This window comes from Stegostoma tigrinum, chromosome 24 (assembly GCF_030684315.1).
Source record: "Stegostoma tigrinum isolate sSteTig4 chromosome 24, sSteTig4.hap1, whole genome shotgun sequence".
In the NCBI taxonomy this organism is placed as follows: Eukaryota; Metazoa; Chordata; class Chondrichthyes; order Orectolobiformes; family Stegostomatidae; genus Stegostoma; species Stegostoma tigrinum.
This window is the reverse complement of record NC_081377.1, coordinates 857,118-879,870: the sequence shown is the minus strand read 5'-3', so window position 1 is coordinate 879,870 and position 22,753 is coordinate 857,118. Positions and strand designations below refer to the sequence as shown.

At 41.6% G+C, this 22,753-nt stretch overlaps 1 protein-coding gene across 4 annotated transcripts in view; it reads right to left on the bottom strand.

The window, feature by feature from the left end:
- Positions 1–22,753, bottom strand: part of LOC125464912 (KH domain-containing, RNA-binding, signal transduction-associated protein 1-like) — a 42,107-nt gene that overhangs the window by 5,386 nt on the left and 13,968 nt on the right. Inside the window, exons 5-12 of one of the 4 annotated variants that reach the window (XR_009447165.1) lie at positions 21,611–21,732; positions 18,616–18,844; positions 16,969–17,036; positions 16,183–16,241; positions 12,774–12,949; positions 9,569–9,626; positions 7,915–8,236; positions 3,269–3,395 (exon numbers count right to left, since the gene is read on the bottom strand). Coding sequence is in view for 1 of the 4 variants with exons in the window: in XM_048557798.2 (XP_048413755.1) it covers positions 12,855–12,949; positions 16,183–16,241; positions 16,969–17,036; positions 18,616–18,844; positions 21,611–21,732 (573 nt within the window). In the remaining 3 variants the exon portion in view is untranslated. Of the gene's footprint in view, positions 1–3,268; positions 3,396–7,914; positions 8,237–9,568; positions 9,627–10,820; positions 12,950–16,182; positions 16,242–16,968; positions 17,037–18,615; positions 18,845–21,610; positions 21,733–22,753 lie in introns of those variants that run through there. The other 3 variants (XR_007250126.2, XR_007250127.2, XM_048557798.2) reach the window with 3 other exon arrangements.

Genomic DNA, 22,753 nt, shown 5'->3' with positions numbered 1-22,753 from the left:
AGGAGTTAGAAAAGGCATCTAAGAAAAACACCATTCAGTACGCGGGTGGACTGGGAAAACCATGCTGCTGGCAGATTTCAAGAAAAGGAATTTGTGGAATGCCCAAAAGACGGTTTTTTGGAGCAGCTCATGTGCAGCCCACTAGGGAATAGGCAATTCTGGATCTGGTGATGTGTAATGAGGCAGACTTGATCGGGGACCTCAAGGTCAAGAAACTAAGTCATGTTAAATTGCAGTAGTGTTTAGGGATGTGCAGGCCATGGGAAATGCAGGGTTATAGGATGGGAATTGGGTCCAGGTAGAATGCTCTTCAGAGGGTCAGTGCTGACTTGATGGGTCGCATTGCTTCCCCACTGTTGGGGTCTATAGGTGTGAAGCTGGAAAAGCACGTCAGATCAGACAGCATCCGAGGAGCAGGAAAGCCAACGTTTCAGGTCAAAACCCTTTGTCAATCTGCTGTGCTTTTCAAGCCTCACACCTATAGACACAGGCTTCCAGTATCTGTAGTTCTTGTTGTCTCCTCTTCCTACTCTAGGGATTCCACGAACCCCTAAAGGCAGAAGCTGGAATCAGATGTGATTGTACAACAATTGAGTAAAGGTACAAAGACATGAGGGAGAAGCTGGCCAGTGACTGAAAGGGAAGCCAAGCATGGTACAAAGACGACAGTGGAGCAATTAGGAAGGCACAACAGTAATTCATCCCAAGGTAGAAGAAACATACTAAGGGAAGGATGAAGCAACCATGGCTGACAAGGGAAGTCAGGGATAGCAAAAAATTGAAAAGAAAATTCACACAATGTACAAACATCAGTGGGAGGCCAGAGGATTGAGAAGCCTTTAACAACTAGTACAGGATAATGCAAAAAGCAATGAGAGAGTGAAATGATAAGATAACGAGAGTAAGCTAGTTATAAAATAAAACAAAACTGCAAGAATATTTTTAGGTATTGAAAAAGGTAAGAGCGAGGAAAGAATAGAAAACGAAGCTGGAGTAGTAGTATAACGGAAAAACTGAATAGATGATTTGCATCATCCTTCAGTGGAAGACCTCTGCAACATACCAGAACTTCAAGAAAAATTGGGAGCAGAAGTGAATGTAGTTTCTATCACAAATTAGAAGGTGCTGGGGAAGCTCAAAGATCTGAAGGTGGATAAACCACTCGGTCCGGATAGACTACATACCGGAGTTCTGAAGAAGATAGTTGAGGAGATTATAGACACAGTGGTGATCTTCCAGGAATTACTGGAAGGTGGGTAGTGTAACATGCTTATTTAAAGGGAGGCAGGCAGCACACAGGAACCTATAGGCACATAAGCCTGACCCTGATCGTTGACAAGACTTTGTAATCTTTTATTAAGGGTGACACTGAGTATTTAGAAGTGCATAACAGAATAGGTTGGAACCAACATAGTTTTGTCAAGGAGAGGTCATGCCAAATAAATCTATTAGAATTCTTTGAGGTGGTGAAAAGCAAGTTAGACAAAGGAGACCCAGTGGACAGGATCTATTTGGATTTCCAAAAGAGGTGCCGCACAGGAGGCTAGGTAAGAGTCCATGGTGATAGGGTCATGGTATGGCATGGCTGGAGGACTGGCTTACTTGCAATAGGCAGAGAATAGTGATGAAGTGTCTTTTTCAAAATGATAGCCAATGACTAGAGGTCAGCATTGGGACTACAATTTTTATACAGTGATGTGGATGAAGGAACTGAAGGCATTGCTGCTAAGTTTGCAGATGACCAAACATAGATGGAGAGACAGGTATTATCAAAGAATAAGAGAGGCTGCAGAAGAACTTGGACACGGTAGACAAGTGGGCAAAATCGTGACAGATAGAATACAATGTGGCAAAGTGCAAGGTTATACATTTTGAAAGGAAGAATAGAGACATTTACAATTTTCTAAATGGAGAAAGGTTTCAGAAACCTGAAGTGCAAAAGGGACTTGCAAGTTCTAGTTCACATGCAGGTTCAGTTAGCAGATAGGAAGGCAAATGGAATTATGGCATTCATTTAAGGAGGGTTAAAAGAACAAGATTAAAGATGTACTGAGGTTGTATAAGGTTCTAGTCAGACCGCATTTGAAATATTGAGCGCAGTTTTGGGCCCCATATTAAGGGAAGGTGTGCTGCTCTTGTATAGGTTCACAGGCAGTTTACAAGAATGATCCCAGGGATGAAGGTCTTGTCATATGAGGGGCATTTGATGACTCTGGACAGTAGTTGATAGGGTTTAGAAGAATTGGCTTGGGGTGGTGGGGGGAGGAGAGTGCATGCGCGATAGAGAATCTCATTGAAATGTACAGGATACTAAGTGGCCTGGATATTGTGGAAGTGTAGATGATGTTTTCACTAGTGAGAGAGACTATGAGCCTCAATTGCAGGGCAACACTTCAAAATTGAGATGAGAAGGGATTTCATCAGTCAGAATTTGGTGACTCTGTGGAACTCACTGTCGCAGAGGCTTTTAAAACCAAGTAATTAAGGGCGATTAAGGCAGTTTTGGATTGGTTCTTAATTAGTAATGGGATCAAAGATTACCAGATGGTCAGAGGACTGGAATAAGAAACATATCAGTAGTAAACAGTGGAGTAGATTCAACTGGCTAAGTGGCCTAATTCTGCAACTACATCTTGTGGACTTGCCAATAAACAGTGGCTACAAAAACTACAGATTAAGAATACTGTGATGAGTAACTCCTCAAAAGCCTGTCCACCATTTACACAAAAGTCAGTAATATGATGGAATACTCCCTACATGCTTGGAGGCCACAGCTGCAACAACACTCAAAAAGCTTGACAACATCTAGGACAAAGCAGTCCACTTATTTGGTGCCACATCCACAAGCATCTACTCACTCTGCCACTGATGTTCAGTGGTGGCAGTGTGTTCTACCTGCAAGATGCACTGCAGAAATTCAAAGATCCTAAGGCAGCACCTTTGAAAGCCATGACCACTTTCATCTAGAAGGACAAGAGCTGCAGATACCCTACAAGCCACGCACCACCCTGACTTGGAAATACATGAGAATTCCTTCACTGTCGTTGGGTCTAAATCCTGGAATTCCTTTCCCAGGGGTTTATGCATCTACCCACAGGTCATGGACTGCAGCAGTTCAAAAAGGCAGCTCACCGCCATCACGTTCTCAAAGGACAAATAGCGACAGTGAATAAACGCTGGCCAGCCAGCAATGCTCACATCTCATGAGTCAAGAAAAAGTCATACAGCACCAATGAAACCGGCAGAAAAAGTGTGTCAACGTACTCACAGTATTCCTACTTTCCAGCACTTGGCCCAGAGCCTTGAATATTTTGACATTTCAAGTCATCATCCACTGGGGTTTGAGATGTTTCCCACTTCTACTGCCTGCTGAGGGCATTCCAGATTCCCACCATCTGCTGGGTGAAAAAAGTGTTACAAGTCCCCTCAAATTCCTGGCTTTCACCTCAACACTATTCAACTATAGGCAACAGCTGCTTTCTATCCAGCCGGTCTAGGTCTTTAAATCTAAAGAGGGTTCTTTTGAAGCAGCGGTAGTGTCCCTGCCTGAGCCAGAAGGCTTGGGTTCAAGTCACACCTGGTCTAGTGGCGCATAATAACATCTGACCAGGGCGATTACAGTATAACTCCTTCAACCTTATGCATCTCATCACGTTCCCCCTTAGCCTTCTCTGATCACCCTGGTGGGAGCAGAATATAGAGGAACTGCTCCAGGAGGCAAAAGGCGGCTATACAACTGGAAAATACTTTAAAGTTAAACAGCAGCACGGTGGCTCAGTGGTTAGCACTGCAGCCAGGGACCCAGATTCAATTCCAGCCTCAGGTGACTATCTGTGTGGAGTCTGCACATTCTCTCCGTGTCTGCGTGGGTTTCCTCCGGGTACTCCGGTTTCCTCCCACAGTCCAAAGACGTGCAGGCTAGGTGGATCGGCCATGCTAAAATTGCCCATAGTGTTCAAGGGTGAGTGGGTTCCAGGGGGATGGGTCTAGGTGGGAATCTTCAAGGGGTGGTGTGGACTTGTTGGGCCGAAGGGCCTGTTTCCACACTGTAGGAAATCTTAAAAAAAAAGATCTTTAGTGTTGAATGGGACTGAGGGCACCATGGAAGTGTTTTTAAAACATCCATTATTTTTGTTTCAAACAACTCCATGACCTGCTGAAATATTCTATATAAGAAGGTAGAGTTACGTAGTAACAGATTGTATAGTTCATCATGGCATTAAAATGACAAAATCCTAACGTGACTGGGAAGCATCTGACACTACATCTCAAATTCCTGGTCAATTTTGCACAACAGTATCTATCATTACCAGATACTGGAGAAAGGCAACATGAAAGTATTGTATATATAGTTGCAAAAAAAAGTTCTCAAATAATAACCTCCTCCTCGGATCTTACTGCATTAATTTTAAGAACTGAAGTTCAGCGTATTTTGAAAGCAATACCTTTCAACCAAATAAATTCAGCTGCACAAGGAACCCAACATGTTCCAGATGCAACAGATTTATCAGGTGATTCTAGTTTTATACTGATTTTAACAAAAGATCTAAGCTCACAGGAGTCTCTTTATCTCCTGCCTGCAGAGGATTCTAACCAGAACATAATGCAGATCATTCTAACCAAGAGCAATCTGCAATCTTTCCAGCACAGTACGTTTTGCTGCGAATTTTAACCCCATGAGGAGAGCAGGACAGAATTTAATTAAAGATGTATCAGAGATAATGGGAACTGCAGATGCTGGAGAATTCCAAGATAATAAAATGTGAGGCTGGTTGAACACAGCAGGCCAAGCAGCATCTCAGGAGCACAAAAGCTGACGTTTCGGGCCTAGACCCTTCATCAGAGAGGGGGATGGGGAGAGGGAACTGGAATAAATAGGGAGAGAGGGGGAGGCGGACCGAAGATGGAGAGTAAAGAAGATAGGTGGAGAGAGTATAGGTGGGGAGGTAGGGAGGGGATAGGTCAGTCCAGGGAAGACGGACAGGTCAAGGAGGTGGGATGAGGTTAGTAGGTAGATGGGGGTGCGGCTTGGGGTGGGAGGAAGGGATGGGTGAGAGGAAGAACCGGTTAGGGAGGCAGAGACAGAGAGGAAGAACCGGTTAGGTTTAATTAAAGATGTATCGTCTTTAAAGGCAGTTCTTGCCTCATTTTTTTTGTAGAATAAAGCAGTAATATCAAACAATTAAAACTCAAGTCTGGAAATTTTTTAACACTGACAATCGAAGAAACTGCATCACACTCCTCAGTGGCACAAATCATTACATATTAATTGTGGGAACTGGCAATCAGCACTGACAAGAGTGTTTCGCACCATCTCATGCTGTCTATAGGCAAACCATATCATGTGGAATTGGGAGTCGCAGTTGGTTTAATCGGGTATCAACTGAGTTTTGCAACAATCAAAAAATTATTGTTCGTCGGGCCCAACCCACAAACCATCAGACTTTTTCTTGTCTTCATTCAGAGGACACATGAATCACTGGCTAGACCAGCATTCATTGCCCCATCCTTAACTACCCAGTGGGGAACTGACAGTCAACAACATTGATATAGGTTTAGAGTCACATGTAGATCAGACCAGCTAAGGATGACAGGTTTCCTTCCCTAAAAGGGATTAGGAAAAGAATCCATCTGGTTTACTGACAGTTGACAATGGTTTCATGGTCATCATTAGACTTAATTCCAGGCTTTTTTCTTACTGAGCTCAATTTCACAATTTTTTACTGTAGAATTTGAACTCCAAATGCTAGTTCAGTAACATAACCATTATCCAGATAACCGCACTGCATCTAATTCATAGTAAAACCCCTCAGATCGTAAGTGCTAAATTCCCATGTTTTATCCCACCCCCCCCCCCCCCCACCGCCCCCGACCTCATGGGATGTAGACATTAGTAGCCAACCAGTATTTTTTATTGCCTGTCCCTAGTTATGCTTAAGACGGTGGTGGTAAGCGGTCTTCTTGAACCACTGCAATCCACTTGCTGTATGTTGACCAAAAATGCTCTTGAAGAGGAAATTCCAGGATTCTGACTCAGTAACAGTAAAGGAATGGCAACAGATTTCCAAGTCAGGCTGGTGAACGGTTTGGAGGGGAACTTGCAGGTAGGTGGTGGTGGTGTTCCCATGTATCTACTGCCCTTGGTCTTCTAGACGGAAGTAGTTTTGGGTTTGGAAGTTGCTGTCTCAGGATTTTTGATGAACTTCTGCAATGCATCTTGTAGATGGTACATACTGCTGCTACTAGACATCAGTGGGGGAGCAAGCAGATATGCAGTTAATCAAGTGGGCTGTTTTATCCTGAATGGTATCAAGCTGCTCGAGTGTTGCTTGGGGGGTGGCGCTCCAACAAGTGGGAAGTATTCCATCACCCTCCTGACTTATGCCTTGTAGCTAACGAGCAGGCTTTGGACAGCCAGGAGTCATACTCACCACAGTAGCCTTAGCCTCTGACCTTTTATTGTAGCCAGTGTTAACGTGGTGAGTCCGTTTAGTTTCTGGTCATTGGTAACCTCAAGGACGTTGATGTGGGTGAGGAAATTTTGTGATGCTAACGCCAAGAATATCATGGGGTGACAATTACAATGTTTCTTACCGGAGTTGGTCACTGCATGGCATTTGGATGGCATAAATGTTACTTGGCACTTGCCAGCCCAAGGTCTTGTCTAGATCTTCTTGTATTTGAATATGGACTGCTTCAGTACCTGATTTATAAATGTGCTGCACATTGTTCAGTCATCAGCAAACATCCAGCAGCAGGAAAGGCAGCATTCTGGCTCCTGATGCCTGTCTGCGACATGGCAGCAGGTCAACTGCATTCTTCTTTCTCCTTTTTTCTTTCATCTTCACCTTCATCTTTCTACTCATTTGGGAGGCAATGGGTGAATCGGGTGACCCAGGGATCCTGGCACCAAAAATAGGAAAAGGTATCCCAGGGCCTTTGAGGAGCAAGTTCAGCAAGGCTAACCACTTAGGGACTGTAATAGAACATAACAGCACAGTACAGGCTCTTCGGCCCTCGATGTTGTGCCGACCTGTCATACCAATCTGAAGCCCCACATTGAACTGTTAACAGTGTTTGCTCTTCTACTTTTTAGTAAGAACGTCTGTTAGGTTTAACTTTTTCTTCTTTAATTTTTCTGCTTTATAACTAAGATTCAGTACCTAGGTACTTTTGTACCCAAGATGGCACCGCAAGCAGTGAATTGTTAGCTTTTCAATGTACTCTTGTGAGTACATGTGCCAATAAACCCAATTCAATTCTCACCTTATTATGAAGGGAAAATCATTGATGAATCAACTGAAGATGGTTGGGCCTAGGACACTAGCCTGAGGAACTGCTGCAAAGTCATCCCAACAGCTGAGATGATTGATCTGCAATAACCACAGGGGAAGCAATGGCCTAGTGGTATTATCACTGGACTGTTAATCAGAGACCCATATAATATTCTGGGGATGTCAGTTCGAATCCCACCATGGCAGATAGTGGAATCTGAATTCAATAAATATCTAGAATTAAAGAGTCTAATGATGACCATGAATCGATTGTTGGAAAAACCCATATGGTTCACTAATGTCCTTTGGGGAAGGAAACTGCCATCTTTACCGGGTCTGGCCTATATGAGACTCCATGCCCACAATGTGGTTGATTCTTAACCGCCCTCTGGGCAATTAGGGATGGGCAATAAATGCTGCCTAGCCAGCAACATCCTCACCCAATGAATGAAGACAGAAAATTAAAAACAACTAACCATGATGCCAGATATGACTCCAACCAGAAATTTGTGCCAATATCCACTGATTCAAGTTTTGCTAGGATGCTGCGTTATCATACTCCATTGAATGTGGTTGTCACTCTCATCTCACCCCTGGAATTCAGTTCTTTTGTCTATATTTGAATCAAGACTGTACTTACGTCAGGAGCTTTGTAGCCCTAGCAGGACCCAAACTGGGCGCCACTCAGCCGGTGATGTCAGATAGCACATGATGACACTTTCCATCACTTTATAGGTGATTAAGAGTTGACTGAAGGAGGAGTAATTGCCCAATTAGGATTCGTCCTGCTCTTTGCAGAATGGACACACTGACAATTTTTCACATCGTCAGGTAGATTCCAATAATATGGTCGTACACGAGTAGCTGGGTTAGGAGAATGGCAAGTTGAGAAAAAGTCTTCAGTGCTAAATACTACATCAAGAAGAATTGAACTGGTTGAAGGCTAGGGCCAAAGTAAAAACCTGAAAAAAAAATGAATGCTGTAAATCAGGAATGAAAACTGAAGTTGCTGAAAAATCCCAGCAGGTCTGGCAGCAGCTGTGAAGAAAAATCAGAGTTCTGCAGAACTAGACCCAAAACATTAACTGACTTTTCTTCATAGCAGCTGCCAGGCCTGCTGAGATTTTCCAGCAACTTCAGTTTTAGGGCTAATGTAACCTTTCTGCAATGCTGGGGACCACTGGAGGAGGCAGAGATGGATCATCTACTTGCCACTTCCAGCTGAAGGTGGTTGTGGATGCTTGTCTTTTACACTGATGTGCTGAGCTGTTCTATTATTCAGGATGGGTATATCTGTGGTGTGGCCTCCTCCAGTCAGTTATTTCATTGTCATTCATGACAGGATCTGCAGAATTTAGATCTGAACCAGTGGCTGTGGGATCATTTAGGTGTCATTTGCTGGTTATGCTGTTTTCGGCAGCTACATCACATTCACACCTCATTTTTAGCTACGAAGATATTGGTCCTGGATCCCCTGGCTTGATCGTAATAGCTGAGTGGGGTCTACAGCTGGCTGCGAGGTTGCAGATTGTCTCGGAGTACAATTCTGCTGCCACTGACGGCCCACAGCGTACCTCAGGGATACCTGGTCTTCAGTTGCTACATCTATTCTAAATGTGACCCATTTAGCAAGGCAATATGCCACACAACACCATGGAGGGTATTCTTAAAGTGATGGTAAGACTTTTGTCTCCACAAAGACTGCGCAGTGATGACTCTTACTGACACGGTCATGGACAGATCCATATACAGTTTTTCCTCTTGTTGGTTCCCTCGCCACTGCCACAGTGTTAGTCTAGCAGCTATCTTCTTTAGGATCTGACCAGCTTGATTGGTAATGTTGTTGCAGTTCAAAACAAGTCAGCACTGATATTACACAGGTTGGACAGTGAGACCGAATTTGAATGTGGTTCCATGGTAGAACTGGGCTGCAGTTTATATCCTCGAACCAGAGTGTGTAGCAGGACTGGATTTCTTAAACCAACAGTTTAAAGCCAAAGATATCATTTGAATGAGTGTTAAACACATTGCATGTACAATGGCATCTGCAAGGATGTCAGGTCCCAATTCATTAAATCCTGGTGCTACCTACATGACTCTTATCCAATATACCTATGAACAAGTCATCCTTGTTTCATTTCTTTTTCCTGAAACAGACACCTTTTCATTGAAAAATGCCCCTTTCTCTATCAGTTTAAAGCACCAGATTTGTCAATCAACATAACACCATGCAACATCCAGCGAAAAACTGGAAGACATTTACGAAATAGCAGCGTGTATTTGCACATACATACCCAACAAGACATCTCGGCTCTAAGGATACAAACTTCAGCAGGGGTTACTACCCTGTGCCTGCAAAAAGGGAAAAATAAAATTGTTCAGCCCTGACCAGTTGAAGTGTGTGTACAGTAAACTGACAAAAGCAGCTTGAATATTTCCATGCAAACTACACTTACATTACACAGAAGGGCAGCATGCAACTCAAGCTTTTATTTAAACTGAAACAAACTTCAGAATTTAAGTTTGAAAAATAGATACAGTAAAAATAAATTATTTTTAAAATTGGCAAAATCTAAATACATTTTATTAGTTGAGGACAGACCAATTTGCTTTTAAAGCTTTACCTGGACTGATCTACTTTTGTGTGTTTTGTTTTAAATTTAAAGCATTCAGCGTTTAGCAAGAGTTGCATTACATTCATATTATAATGGGCAAATTTAGACTCTTTAATCAAGACAGGGTTAAAACAGAACAAGTTTATCACTAGTTAACACTAATTAGAAATTTGCCTGTTTTCCTATTTTAATTTTTGGAAGTTTACATTTTTAACCATTTATAACTATAATAGTTACCAAGAAAGGCTGTATATACACATCAGTGCCTCAAAATTACAGATTTAGCATTACGGTTACCTTGTGCATTTTGCGAGGTGGTTAAGGTTTAGTCATCCATCCTGCGATATATTCCTTTAAAAAAATCAGCCATCATCTTTCATTTCATCATAAAGACATTGAGCCCTGTAAACTGACTGGGATTGCCGAGACTTAGTCACATTAACACTGAAAATTGCAAAGACATTTTAAAACTCAAAATAGAAAGACATTAACGTTTTGTATTCGTTAACCTTGAGGTTTTTTTTGGTTTTTGTTGTTAACTGTTACACTGAAGTATTCTGGACTCCTCTGGTTGGGCCCCACATTGGGGTAGTATCAAACGTATGATTTAACGGTGTTAGTCACAATATAGAATCTACAAGGAATATTTTGTATTTTAACAGTTTTATGGTGAAGCAGTGGTCTTACCTCTATCTTCTTTACGTTTTGTTCACAGATAACATGCCGGCATAAACAACTCCGTTATATTTATTTTAGCAGGTTGAAACCATCTGTTTGTGTTTTTCACCATTTCTGCACATATTAACCAAGATTTACCAAAATCCATGCAACAGGGTTAACAGATTTGCTTTTAACTTTCAACTCATCCCAAGGATTTTATCCAAGCTAGTTTTTTTGGTAAAACGAAATAATTAGAACAGAGGTCTTTAAAGTTTATATAGTGAGAATGTTTATTGTACTGCAGAGAAAGAAGAGTTTTATATTTCTAAGGAAAAAAGGGAATTCAGTTTAGTTCTATACAAAAGAATTGAACTTTATTGACAAACTGTTGCAAACGTGTTTGACAAATGTTTAGCTACCTATTTAGGCCAGCTCACACAGGAGTGCAATGCATATTTATGTCCAGGCACAGATTTCAAGGACAACAGACAACTGTGGTTATAAATTTCCAACTACATACATGAACTGATTTTAGCTGCAGTGTCCCTTTTTACATCAGCAGACAGAGCTTCTCAAGAATTGACAGAAACATTACAGGCCGAAATAAAACCATGAAACTAGGGAGCTAGGGAGGGAGGAATGAAGTGAAGAAATAAACCTAACTTCAATAATTATTTCTGACCCTGGTGAACCATAATTACTCTTGTTCAAAGTCCAACTGTTAAAAGCATGAGAATTTATCAACAATACGCGAGCATCAGGATCCTAGTTATTCAAGCATATGAACCATAAAGAGCTCTTTTGTGCTGCAAACGGCAGTGGAGACACAACTGGACACACTCGCCCAGTTACTACAGGTTAACCAGTCCTCCCAATACTATCAAACACGGCCCCAAGTATAAAAGAGAAGGAAAGTCAAAGCTGCTACAGCCCTAGTACTGTGACAATACAGGAATCCTGAGGCAACTATATTGGCAACTGTGGCTGTTGAAATACAAACCAAACATCTGTTGAATAAATGCAATGTTGGGAAAAAAACCTACTCCTTCATACTTCATTGTTTACATCACACAAGTTCAGTACATCCAGTGAGAACAGTGATACTGTTCTAAGGCCAGATGAGAGGTAAATGAAGCTGCCAGGAAAGAAAACAAATCCACCCCCACACATCAAGATAAACACTCGCTGATGCTGCGGCTTCTATAAGCACACCAGAACCTTATGGTTACAGCAGAACAATAAAAACAGTGATGTTCAGCCAGCAATCTGAATTTAATGAAAGCAACTGTAGAGAAACACATGGGTCCAGTGGTTAAGAGCAGGGAGCAATGCCAGTTGTTTTGTGTGGTAAACCTGTCTGCTGAGAGCACTGCACAATTTAGAGAAGCCCAAATCCCGGTGCACATTTACGTATTTTCCATAATCCACCATCCTCAACCCAGAAAACAAAGGTATTCCCCATTGGGAGAACATGATCAGCTCATCTTTGTACTAATTTACAAGGATTGCTGTAGTTTGTACTTTTTGCAAATCATTAGCAAGATTTAAAAATGCTATTTGCAATCATGACAAATCTGTTTGCAAGGGCTCTTCAAAAGTAAAATCAATGTCAATGTTAAAGGGGTTTTCAAAATAAAACAATCAAAAATCAAATGTACACACAATTCCTTCGTAAAAATCCTGAACATTTACTCCTCTGTTTTGGAAGTACTTCAAAAGACAACAAACATTGTCCAATTGAGTTTAAAAAACACTGGAATTTACAGAGCCCCAGAAACTTTAAAAAAAACCAAACATTTCTAATATAATTCAATGTGTTAAGGAAGCCGAGGATGAACGGAATGTGAAGGTTTAATTTGACAGATTTAAAATGCAGCTCATGTAATCCAATGGGATTCTGCAACTTTGAAGATCATTTAAACATTGTTCGTAATCAACAGAAGTCATGGTAAACAAGTCTAAAAATACCCACACAGCAGAATGAAATTCAAATGGCAAATAGATGCCATCTTTACAGGTACATGTAAATTGACAGCTGCGTCAACAGTATAAAAACAAAAACAAAGCATTCTAATCATATGGGTTTAGCTGGAATTTGCTGCCCTCTAATTTATTGAAACATATCATGCCAGACTTGCACTACCATTAGTTTTAATTATCTAAACATGTACATAAACCAGTCTCCCCAGTAAATGTCCAGAGTAGAAAACAAATGGACTATTACTTGTCTCACAGTTGATAACAAGATGGTGACCACAGAAGATTGAAGCAATTTATAAGGATGGACACATGGTCAGAGCCAGCTTTAATATCTCCCATAAGGATGATCTCTGTACATTCCCTTCAACGATCTTGCTGGTGCCTTCAGGCTTGCTCGCCCTGCATTCCAATCCTCCTGCCCTGCAACACAGAAGGAGAACAGATCTGCACTACACATTAGCACAAGCTTTTTGCTGCATGAATTCCACCAATCTGATGCGACAAGCACTCACCAGAAGTGCACAGACACATTAAACAAATTGTACTATCATGTCTATCAACTTGAAAGTTTAACACTGCAGATCGCAAAGTAATATCTTTTCTGGACCCCAGCCAGCAGCAATTGAGCACTCAGTAATAATAGTGATGCGCATTAGAATGCAACCATCTTTTAACCTAAAACAAGTAGTTCATCAAAAGAAAATCACCCCAGAAATTCTTCTAGGAATACAGATTGGACAGACATCTTGGGAAAGGCAACAGCTCTCACATATGTAAAGTCTAAGGAACCAAAATCAATATAACCAGTGAAATTGCACCACCACAAATCAAAAACAGGTTTAGGTTGATGACCTTGGAATATTCAGTGAAAGTTTGATTTCCAGACAAGCAGCAGTACAAGAAGCCAGTAAGTAAGAGAAAGGAACATAACAACTCAATTCCAGTTCACTCCAATCAAACCTAATGCTTCCTGGAAATTGAGACAACAAGATGCAGAGCTGGATGAACACAGCAGGCCAAGTAGCAAAGGAGCAGGAAGGCTGACGCCTTGGGCCTAAACCCTTCCCCAGAAATTACTTGTTGCAGAGGAAAAAAACCAGGAAAAAAAGTCTATTGAAATGAGCCAGGTGAGTGGTTGTAATATGTGAGCATCTGATCATCACAGTGTACAAGTGGACATGTGGACATGTGGACATTCATGTACACAACAGTTTACATGAGATGCAGGTTGTGCTATGTCTACATGGAATGAAAGAAGGGCAGTTAACCACAGGATCTCAAGTTATAAGCATCTTTGGTCTTCACAGCTCAGTCACTCAGACAGAGGGAAATGAAAAGCAAAATCAGAGCAAAACAACACAAAAACCACAATGGATTATGAACCCTCAAAAGCCCACCAGAAGCATACACTGTACTGCTTTAATTCTTACTATTTTAGACACATTTGAAATGCAGACCAACATTTTCACAGGACAGGTTCTGTCCATCAAAATTAAATTGCTATAGTAATTGCATTGTCCCATACTGGGGCCCCATTTATCACTACTTATACCATGTTTCAGAAACACTTGCACAGCAATAACTTGAACTGGGGTTGAATTATGAATGGAGAAAAGTTGTTTCAGATAACTGGCTAAATGCATACTGGTTGTCATTTCACAGGTTAAAAAGACTCTTTAAAATATAGAGTATTTCACTGGCTGCAAAGCACTTTGTAACATGTGGTGGTCACGAACAGCACTACACAAAATACAAATCTTTCATTTAAGCTAACTGTTCCAAAGCAACATATCCCTGGACTGCTAGAGGTGGAATAGTCATTAGATAAAAGGATTCAATTCCCAGCATTTCAAGAACCAGAGCCTCAGTGACACCCAGTCTGGGCTCCACCAGGATCACATTGCTCCTGGCCTCATTACGGCCTTGGTTCAGAATAGACAAAAGAGCTGAATTCCAAAAGTGGGGCATGCGTTACAGCCTTTGACATCAAGGCTGCATTTGACAGAGTACGGAATCAAAGAGTCCTAACAAAACTGGAATCAATGGGTATCAAGGGCAAACTTTTCACTGGTTGGAGTCATAACTGGCACACAGGAAGATGGTTGTGGTTGTTGGGAGTCAGTCATCTCAGCTCCAGGACATCTCTGGAGGAGTTCCTCTGGATAGTATCCTAGGCTCAAACAACTTCAGCTGCTTTATCAATGACCTGCACTCCAACATCAGGCAAAAAGCAGGGATGTTTACTAATGATTGTAGCATGTTCAGTACCATTTGGGACTCCTCAGATACTGAAGCAATCCACTTTCAAATACAAGATCAGGATAATATCCAGACTTGGGTTGACAAGTGCCAAGTAACAATCATGCCACACAAATGCCAGGTTATGACCATCTCCAATAAAAGAGAGTTTAACCATTGCCTGACATTCCATGGTGTTAGCATCACTGAACCTCCCCCTCCCCACCAAACATCCTGTAAGTTACTATTGAACAGAAACTCAACTGTACTTGCTGCATAAACATAGTAGATGCAACAGCAGGTCAGAGGCTAGGAATACTGTGGTAAATAATTCACCTCCTGACTCCCCAAAGCCTGTCCACCTTCTACAAGACAAGTCAGGAGCTTGAAGGAACATTCTCCGCTTGTTTGGAGGGTGCAGCTTCAACAACACAAGCAGGTTGACACCATCCAGGACAGGAACCCACTTAATTGGCACCACATCCACAAGCACCTACTCGTTCTGCCACAGGCGTTCAACAGCAGCAGTATATACCACCTACAAGGCGCACTGTAGAAATTCAATGATCATGAGACAGCAACTTCCAAACCCGCAACCACTTCCAAATGTCGTGTACAGAGCAGCATATTCCTATGCTGCGGCACTGAGGCCTGAATACTACAGAAATTCAATATAACGTCTCTGCCATAACCTCCAGATTCATTGGGAGAATCATCAACTAAATGCTACTGTCCTTCTTGAAGGTGGCGACAAGCATTTGCACAAAACTCCTATTGAATCAACTACAAAAAGGACTGGACAATAGTTTTGGTCAGCAAATACCATCAAATCTACAAAATCCTGTTTTCTCATTTTTCAAATAGCCAATGTTCCAAGGGAGGTCAAAAAGCAAAGTCTCATAAGACACCGATCTTATCTATGAAGTGCAGCAGCATTGACATTAATACCAAAAGAACTCACAATCAACTGTTCAAAGTACATTAACTTCTTGTCCATCAAACTGCACCTCATTTTGAGTGGCAATTATTTAATAATGAGGTGGAAGCTGCAGAAAAGAAAGAAATCCTGCTTCCCATGCCCTTAGGCAAAATCCTGCTCCGTCAGACTGAAAGCCTGTAGATCTAGATTGTCCCGTCTACTCTCACGAAGACCACTGGCTGATACTTGTGACCCAGAGTTGGATAAAGTCTTCAAACCAAATTAACAGCAAATAAATAAGACAGTAGCTACACTTAAAGCTTGTAATAAAACTGCAGCAGATCACAAGAAAACTTCCAAAGTACTTCAGTTTCCAAGTAATCGGACAGCTTGCTTACAACACTGTAGCAGAAAAATCAATTATGACTCTCACTTTAAAAGGGATATCATCAACGCACTATTGGACCAGGTGAAATGAGATAACTTATTCACTCACCATAATCTTCATAAGTTTCCTGCACTTCTCCATGTCCATAGTCAAAGTATTCAGCATCACTGAAGCAAAAAGAAATATACAAAAACCTGTCACTTGGCAAAGTGTTTAAATCATTCCTGAGTAGTTTTAATCTGTCTGTTTTTTCCAGAAAGAAAAATAAAGTGTTCAGTTTGTTCCACATTAAAGTGGATAATATAATCACTCGCCTATGGTTAAACAGCTTATTGTAACAATGACTGGGCTATCAAAGTTCTGCAAGTATTGCAGACCACAAAATTGCAGATCTAATCTAATTCATAGCTTAAGTCCCACTGTGCATTCCTCAACTATAGAAATGCAATGAATACCACCATTAAGGCCGGCTTTCAGTACCAGATTGCAGATTCACTGCAATCTGGACTATAGTCTCAACAAAGGCAGGACACTTCTCAGGACAGTGTCTCGGACTCTGTACCAACAGGTCCTGACGCTATTCAGGAGAACTATTTCAACAGTCAAATTTGGGGGTAGGAAACTGACTGAAGATTTTTGCCTGCAGGAGTCAGTCTTAGGATAGCCTGCAACACAAATACAGTCCAGTCATTTGTTCAGTGATTATTTCAAAATACAGGCTAATAGATCCCAATGACAAGTCATAAATTTCAGTAAGTTTCCACTCCACAACCTACAAGCTGGAAGTACCTTTCCTATCATAATGCAACTATAGTTATGGACTAAATCATTAATCATTGAAAACATTCCAATAAAGTCATTACCTCTTCAAAAAACATCCCTAACGCTACTCACCCCTGGGATTGGTCATAATAGTTTTCGTAACTGTCATAACTCTGCTCTGCATATCCATCATCATAACCCTGCAATGTTTAAAAAGAAATTGCCAGTTACTGCCACCATCATACCTCATATTCATAACACTGATCATCATGATTTGAGAGAGTAGTTTATTTTCAAGAGCAGAATATTCACTCTCCTTTCTCAGAAAAAACACCACCAAGTCAGAAAAGATTCCTTCATAAGAAAACTGCTGTAATGCTGTTGTGTAAAAATGATTCTATATTACGCGAAGAGAATGAGGTTCAACCAGACTATTTAAAATGCACAATACACAAAGCAGAATTAAAAATAAAATATTCTATTCAAGCAACGTATGAAGCACCTGCTTGTATTAGAATGCTACAGAAACCAAGGTACATGACAGTGATTTTCAATACTAAATTTTTGTTTAATCCACTGGCTGTAGGCATGCCACCTTTAAATATGTTTCCGATGATCAGATATGCTCTTTAACAAATCTTAAAAATAGTTGACAACAAAAAAAAACAACTCCCACAGATATACCCAATCTTTTGCAGTCATTAAAGGCATAAATATCAATTGGTTTACACAAATATACCATATGATCAGTTACATCAAATGCACGGCTGCACCAGACACAATGAATGGCTGGGAAAAGCCTGGGAGAGTTCACACTCTTCATAGAAACACAGCTTCCATTTAAGAACTATTCAGACTCTCAGTCCAATGCAGTACAGAATGATGGTTCATCCCCATCTGGCAGGGTAATACGTTGGGCTTGAGCACAAAAACAAATGGCAGCAAAGTGATGGTAGGAACTGCCGATGCTGGAGAATCTGAGATAACAGTGCGTGCAGCTGTTTGAACACAGCGGGCCAAGCAGCATCAGAGGAACTGGAAAGCTTGACGTTTCGGGTCAGGACCCTTCTTCTGGCAGCACAGTGGCTCAGTGGTTAGCACTGCTGCCTCACAGCGCCAGGGACCTGGGTTAGATTCCAACCCTAGGAGACTGTGTGGGGAGCCTGCATGTTCTCCCCATGCTTGTGTGGGTTCCCACCAGGTGTTCTAGTTTCCTCTCTCAGTCCAAAGATGTACAAGTTAGGTGGATCGGCCATGTTAAGTTGCCCACAGTTCAGGGATGTGTAGGTTAGGCGCATTAGTCACAGGTAATGCAAGATTACAGGTGTAGGGTGGACGTGTCTGGGTCGGATACTCTTTGGAGAATTGGTGTGGACTTGCTGAGCCAAATGGCCTGTTTCCACACTGTGGGGATTCTATGACTCGACACTGGAAATCTGAATTAACAAAGAGAAGCTGGAAAAAGCTACCAGTCAGGTAACATCTGTAGGAGAGTTAACATTTCAAGTCAACAGAGCTGATGAAAGACATAAACGTTAACTGTTTCTCCTTAGTTTCTTCTCCGTTGTGCAATAGACATTAAAATGTGATCTAATTACAAAGCGCAATGTGAAATCAAAAGACCTATCCAAGGCTTTTTAATAACAACTAAATTCAACACCACTATCTCCAACTTACACTTTGAAATATCTGCAAGTGTAAAACAAGAGGCCCGAAATCTTACACAGTGTACAAGATAACCCAAACCTCATGTTAGAATGCATATATTTATGGTCTTACATATTCATCATAGCTTTCCTGAGCAGGAGGAGGGTGCAGTGCCGGTCTGTATGCTGAAGGTGCTCCACGGGTGCGAGGTGCTGGGGCACCCCTCTGCACTGATGTGGCACCACGTCCACTTGCTACTTCCCTGCGTCCTCCAGGTGCTCCTCTCACAGTTGCCCCACGTGTTATTGCACTTCGTGGTCCATACTGAGATGCAGAAAGTGGTGGTGCTGCACCACGGCCCCTAAAAAGAAATACCTTACACTGAAAAGCATGTTGACAAATAACTGGCAATGTGCAAGGCAGCCTGTTTAATCAAAACTTCAGATAAACAGATGTTTTAAAGTTTTCATGAGCAGAATCTAACAGATCAGCAATTTGGAATTAAATCAGTTTCAATGCAACTGCTTGCAATGTATTGACCTCCACTTCAGTAGCTAGAACTTCAGAGGTCATTGCACCCTCTCTCAAATGGCTGCTCTTTGTACAAATCTTCTTGCACACTTAATATTGTGGGATATTGAATGACTCTTAACCAAATGTTTTTGAGGTTTGTCGGCAAAATGAGGACAGACATTTTAAACTGGTCAGTAGAAATTTCATTTTTGAACATACAGTACTAGTGTGGTAATGTATAGGTTCAGATGGAAGGCTTGACTGAAAAACAAAATAGTTTCACACTGAAGAGGATATAGGGTGACAGATAAAATTGACTGCCTGGGAGCACTTGTGAAATTTACATCATCAGTGGGTGACAAGGTGGGTCAGTTGTTAGCCAGGGAACCAATTTCATTTCCATCCTTTTCCCTTCCGGTCTCACGGCAAAAACAACAAAACTCTGGAACATTGAGAGCGAGAGCGAGGCAGGACTGGCTGCTCAACCAAGTCTCTGTAATGGACACAACATCACAGTGAGCGAACAGGTGGATGATAGTAAAGCGTTTGATAAGGTTCCCCATGGTAGGCTATTGCAGAAAATACGGAGGCAATGGAATGGAGGGCGATTTAGCGGTTTGGACCAGAAATTGGCTAGCTGTAGGAAGATAGAGGGTGGTTGTTGATGAGAAATGTTCATCCTGGAGTTCAGTTACTAGTAGTGTACCGCAAGGGTCTGTTTTGGGGCCACTGCTGTTGGTCATTTTTAACAATGGCCTGGATGAGGGCATAGAAGGATGGGATAGTAAATTTGCGGACGACACTAAAGTCAGTGGAGTTATGGACAGCGCAGAAGGATGTCGCAGGTTACAAAGGGACACAGATAAGCTGCAGAGCTGGGCTGAGAGGTGGCAAATGGAGTTTAATGTGGAAAAGTGAGAGGTGATTCACTTTGAAAGGAGTAACAGGAATACAGAATACTGGGCAAATGGTAAGATTCTTGGTAGTGTGGATGAGTAGAGGGATCTCAGTGTCCATGTGCATAGATCCCTGAAAGTTGCCACCCAGGTTGATAGGATTGTTAAGGTGGCATACGGTGTGTTAGGTTTTCCTGGTACTTCGGAGCCATGAGGTCATGTTGCAGCTGCACAAAATTCTGGTGCAGCCGCACTTGGAATATTGCGAACAGTTTTGGTCGCCACATTATAGGATGTCGAAGCATTGGAAAGGGTGCAGAGGAGATTTAGCAGGATGTTGCCTTGTGTGGAGGAAAGGTCTTATGAGGAAAGGCTGAGGGGCATGAGGCTGTTTTCATTAGAGAGAAGGTTAAGAGGTGACTTAATAGAGACATGCAAGATGATCAGAGGATTAGATAGGGTGGACAGTAAGAGCCTTTTACCTTGGATGGTGATGGCTAGCATGAGGGGACACAGCTTTAAACTGAGGGGTGACAGATATAGGACAGAAGTCAGAGGTAGGTTCTTTACTCAGAGTAGTAAGGGTGTGGAATGCTCTGCCTGCAATAGTAGTAGACTCGCCAACTTTAAGGGCATTTAAATGGTCACTGGATAAACATATGGATGATAATAGAATAGTCTAGGTTAGATGGGCTTCAGGATTGGTTTCACAGGTCGGCGTAACATCCAGGGCTGAAGGGCCTGTACTGCGCTATAATGTTCAATGATCAGGATTATCAGCATCATTGCAAGCCCACTAGTGACATCTTTGCCTAGTCTACACATCACTAGATTCTTAACTATCTACTAAAGTGGCCTAACAAACCAATGAACTCAAAAGCAATTAAGAACTGCTTGAGTAACACCCACACCCCATTAAAGAATAAAAAGATTACTCTTAGTATCATTAGCGAAGTGCCAATGTTGGTCTAGGGTGGCCAAATTCAGAAGTCAGATGACACCAGGTTATAGTCCAATAAGTTTATTTGAAATCACAAGGTTTCAAAGCACTGCTCCTTTGTGAGGTCTTGGCAAAAACTGTTGAAAGCCACAGCTTGTCACAGATGACAAAGCAGCAGCACTGAAAGCTTGTGACTACAAATAAGCCTGCTGGATTACAACCTGGTGTCATGTGCCTTCTGACTTCGTATCATTGAGCACACCAAAATTCAGTTTGCAACCTTTAGAACTCAGTTTGGAAAAAGGAGACTTGATTCCTCTCGCTCCCCAGTTCTAACACCAGGGCATCATTCTTATTCATTACCAAACCTTCCTGACAGAATGAAACATGCTGCAGGGAGGAATATTCAAAAAGGACAAATCGGATTCTCCAGAACATGTTTTATTTTCTGTAAAACCGCGTGATATACAGGAGGGAAGCAAAGACAGAGTGAAATTTTCCAGAATTTGAGAATGCATTGTTTAGAGGGTTTAATGTGGTACTAAGCAAAGCAAAACAGATCAAGGGCGGGTCCACCTCACCACACTCTCCTCTGTGCCAGAATAGCAAATCTCAGCCAGTTGTTGAAACAGTACAATTTACTTTGACAAGCCTATACTAAGGAATGAAAATGGGGAATTAAAAAAACCTTATCAATCAGACCTTATGGGTTGCAGAGCTGTATTTCAGGTGCTCAGCAGTAACTTCTTTCTCAACACAGTAATTTCTGAACCTTTACCTGGCAAGTGGTACAGGTGGAGCTCCACGGCCACGTACACCTCTCCCACGGGATGCTTCTTGCCCACCATTCAAATATGCCAGCTCAGTCAACTGCTCCTGTCTTATTTCATCATTGTAATCCTGTCAAAATTAAAAAGCAAATATAGATAAACAACTGTTGAAATCCACAGCCTGTACAGTATAATTCTTAGACCTTTACCAGTTCTTTATCCATCAGAGCACTCAGTAACCAAACCAGTGCCAGTTTTATCCTTTACTGCCTACATTACAGTAACTATGTCACGGGCCTGAGAAATTTCAAAGTTTACAGTTAATGTCCTTTTAAAAGTGTCTTGGTAACATCAGTTTACTTTGACTTTCTGGGGAAGACCAACACACAAGAACAGCAAGCCATTATTAAAAACAAAAGCTGTATTAGTCTTTATTACAAAAGGAGTATGAAACCAAAATGTTTATCTGCAGTTACATAAGGGCTTTAGTTTTGGTCCCTATAAGGAATGCAACGAAAGCTCACCAGATTAATTCAGAGGTTACATGATAAAGGAGAAATTGAATAGCTTAGAAATATAATTTCTTAAAAAGTTCAGAAGATTGTCCGGTGAACTCAGTGAAACATAACATACTTAGATTTGAGAAAGTACTGTTTCTTCAAGTAGGGAAATCTACAACCTGGTCAGTCTCAGAATGCAGGCTCAGCCATTCAGTATTGAGATGAGGGAAAATCTTTGACATTATCATGGAGTTTGTTAAACTAGAGATGGGCACATTTTTAGAAATTTGGGAAACTAAGGCATTATGGAGAGAACTCAAGAAGGTGCAGTTGAATTAAATACCGTCCATGATATTACTGAATGCTGGAACAACCTCGAAGGGGTCCTGCTTGTAAGTTCTTTATAATTCAGAACACAAAATTCTCAGTAAATTTCTATACAAAATGGACAAAAATTTAAAAACTTGCTCCATACTACACAGAACTCAAAATCCCCAGTGTCAGAATACTGGAAGTCTCTCAAACAGAAATAGAAGGGCCTCGACCCATAACGTCAGCTTTCCTGCTCCTCTAACGCTCCTTAGCCTGCTTCATAATGTGTTATCTCAGATTCTCCAGCATCGGCAGTTCCTACTATCTCAGAAAATAGGA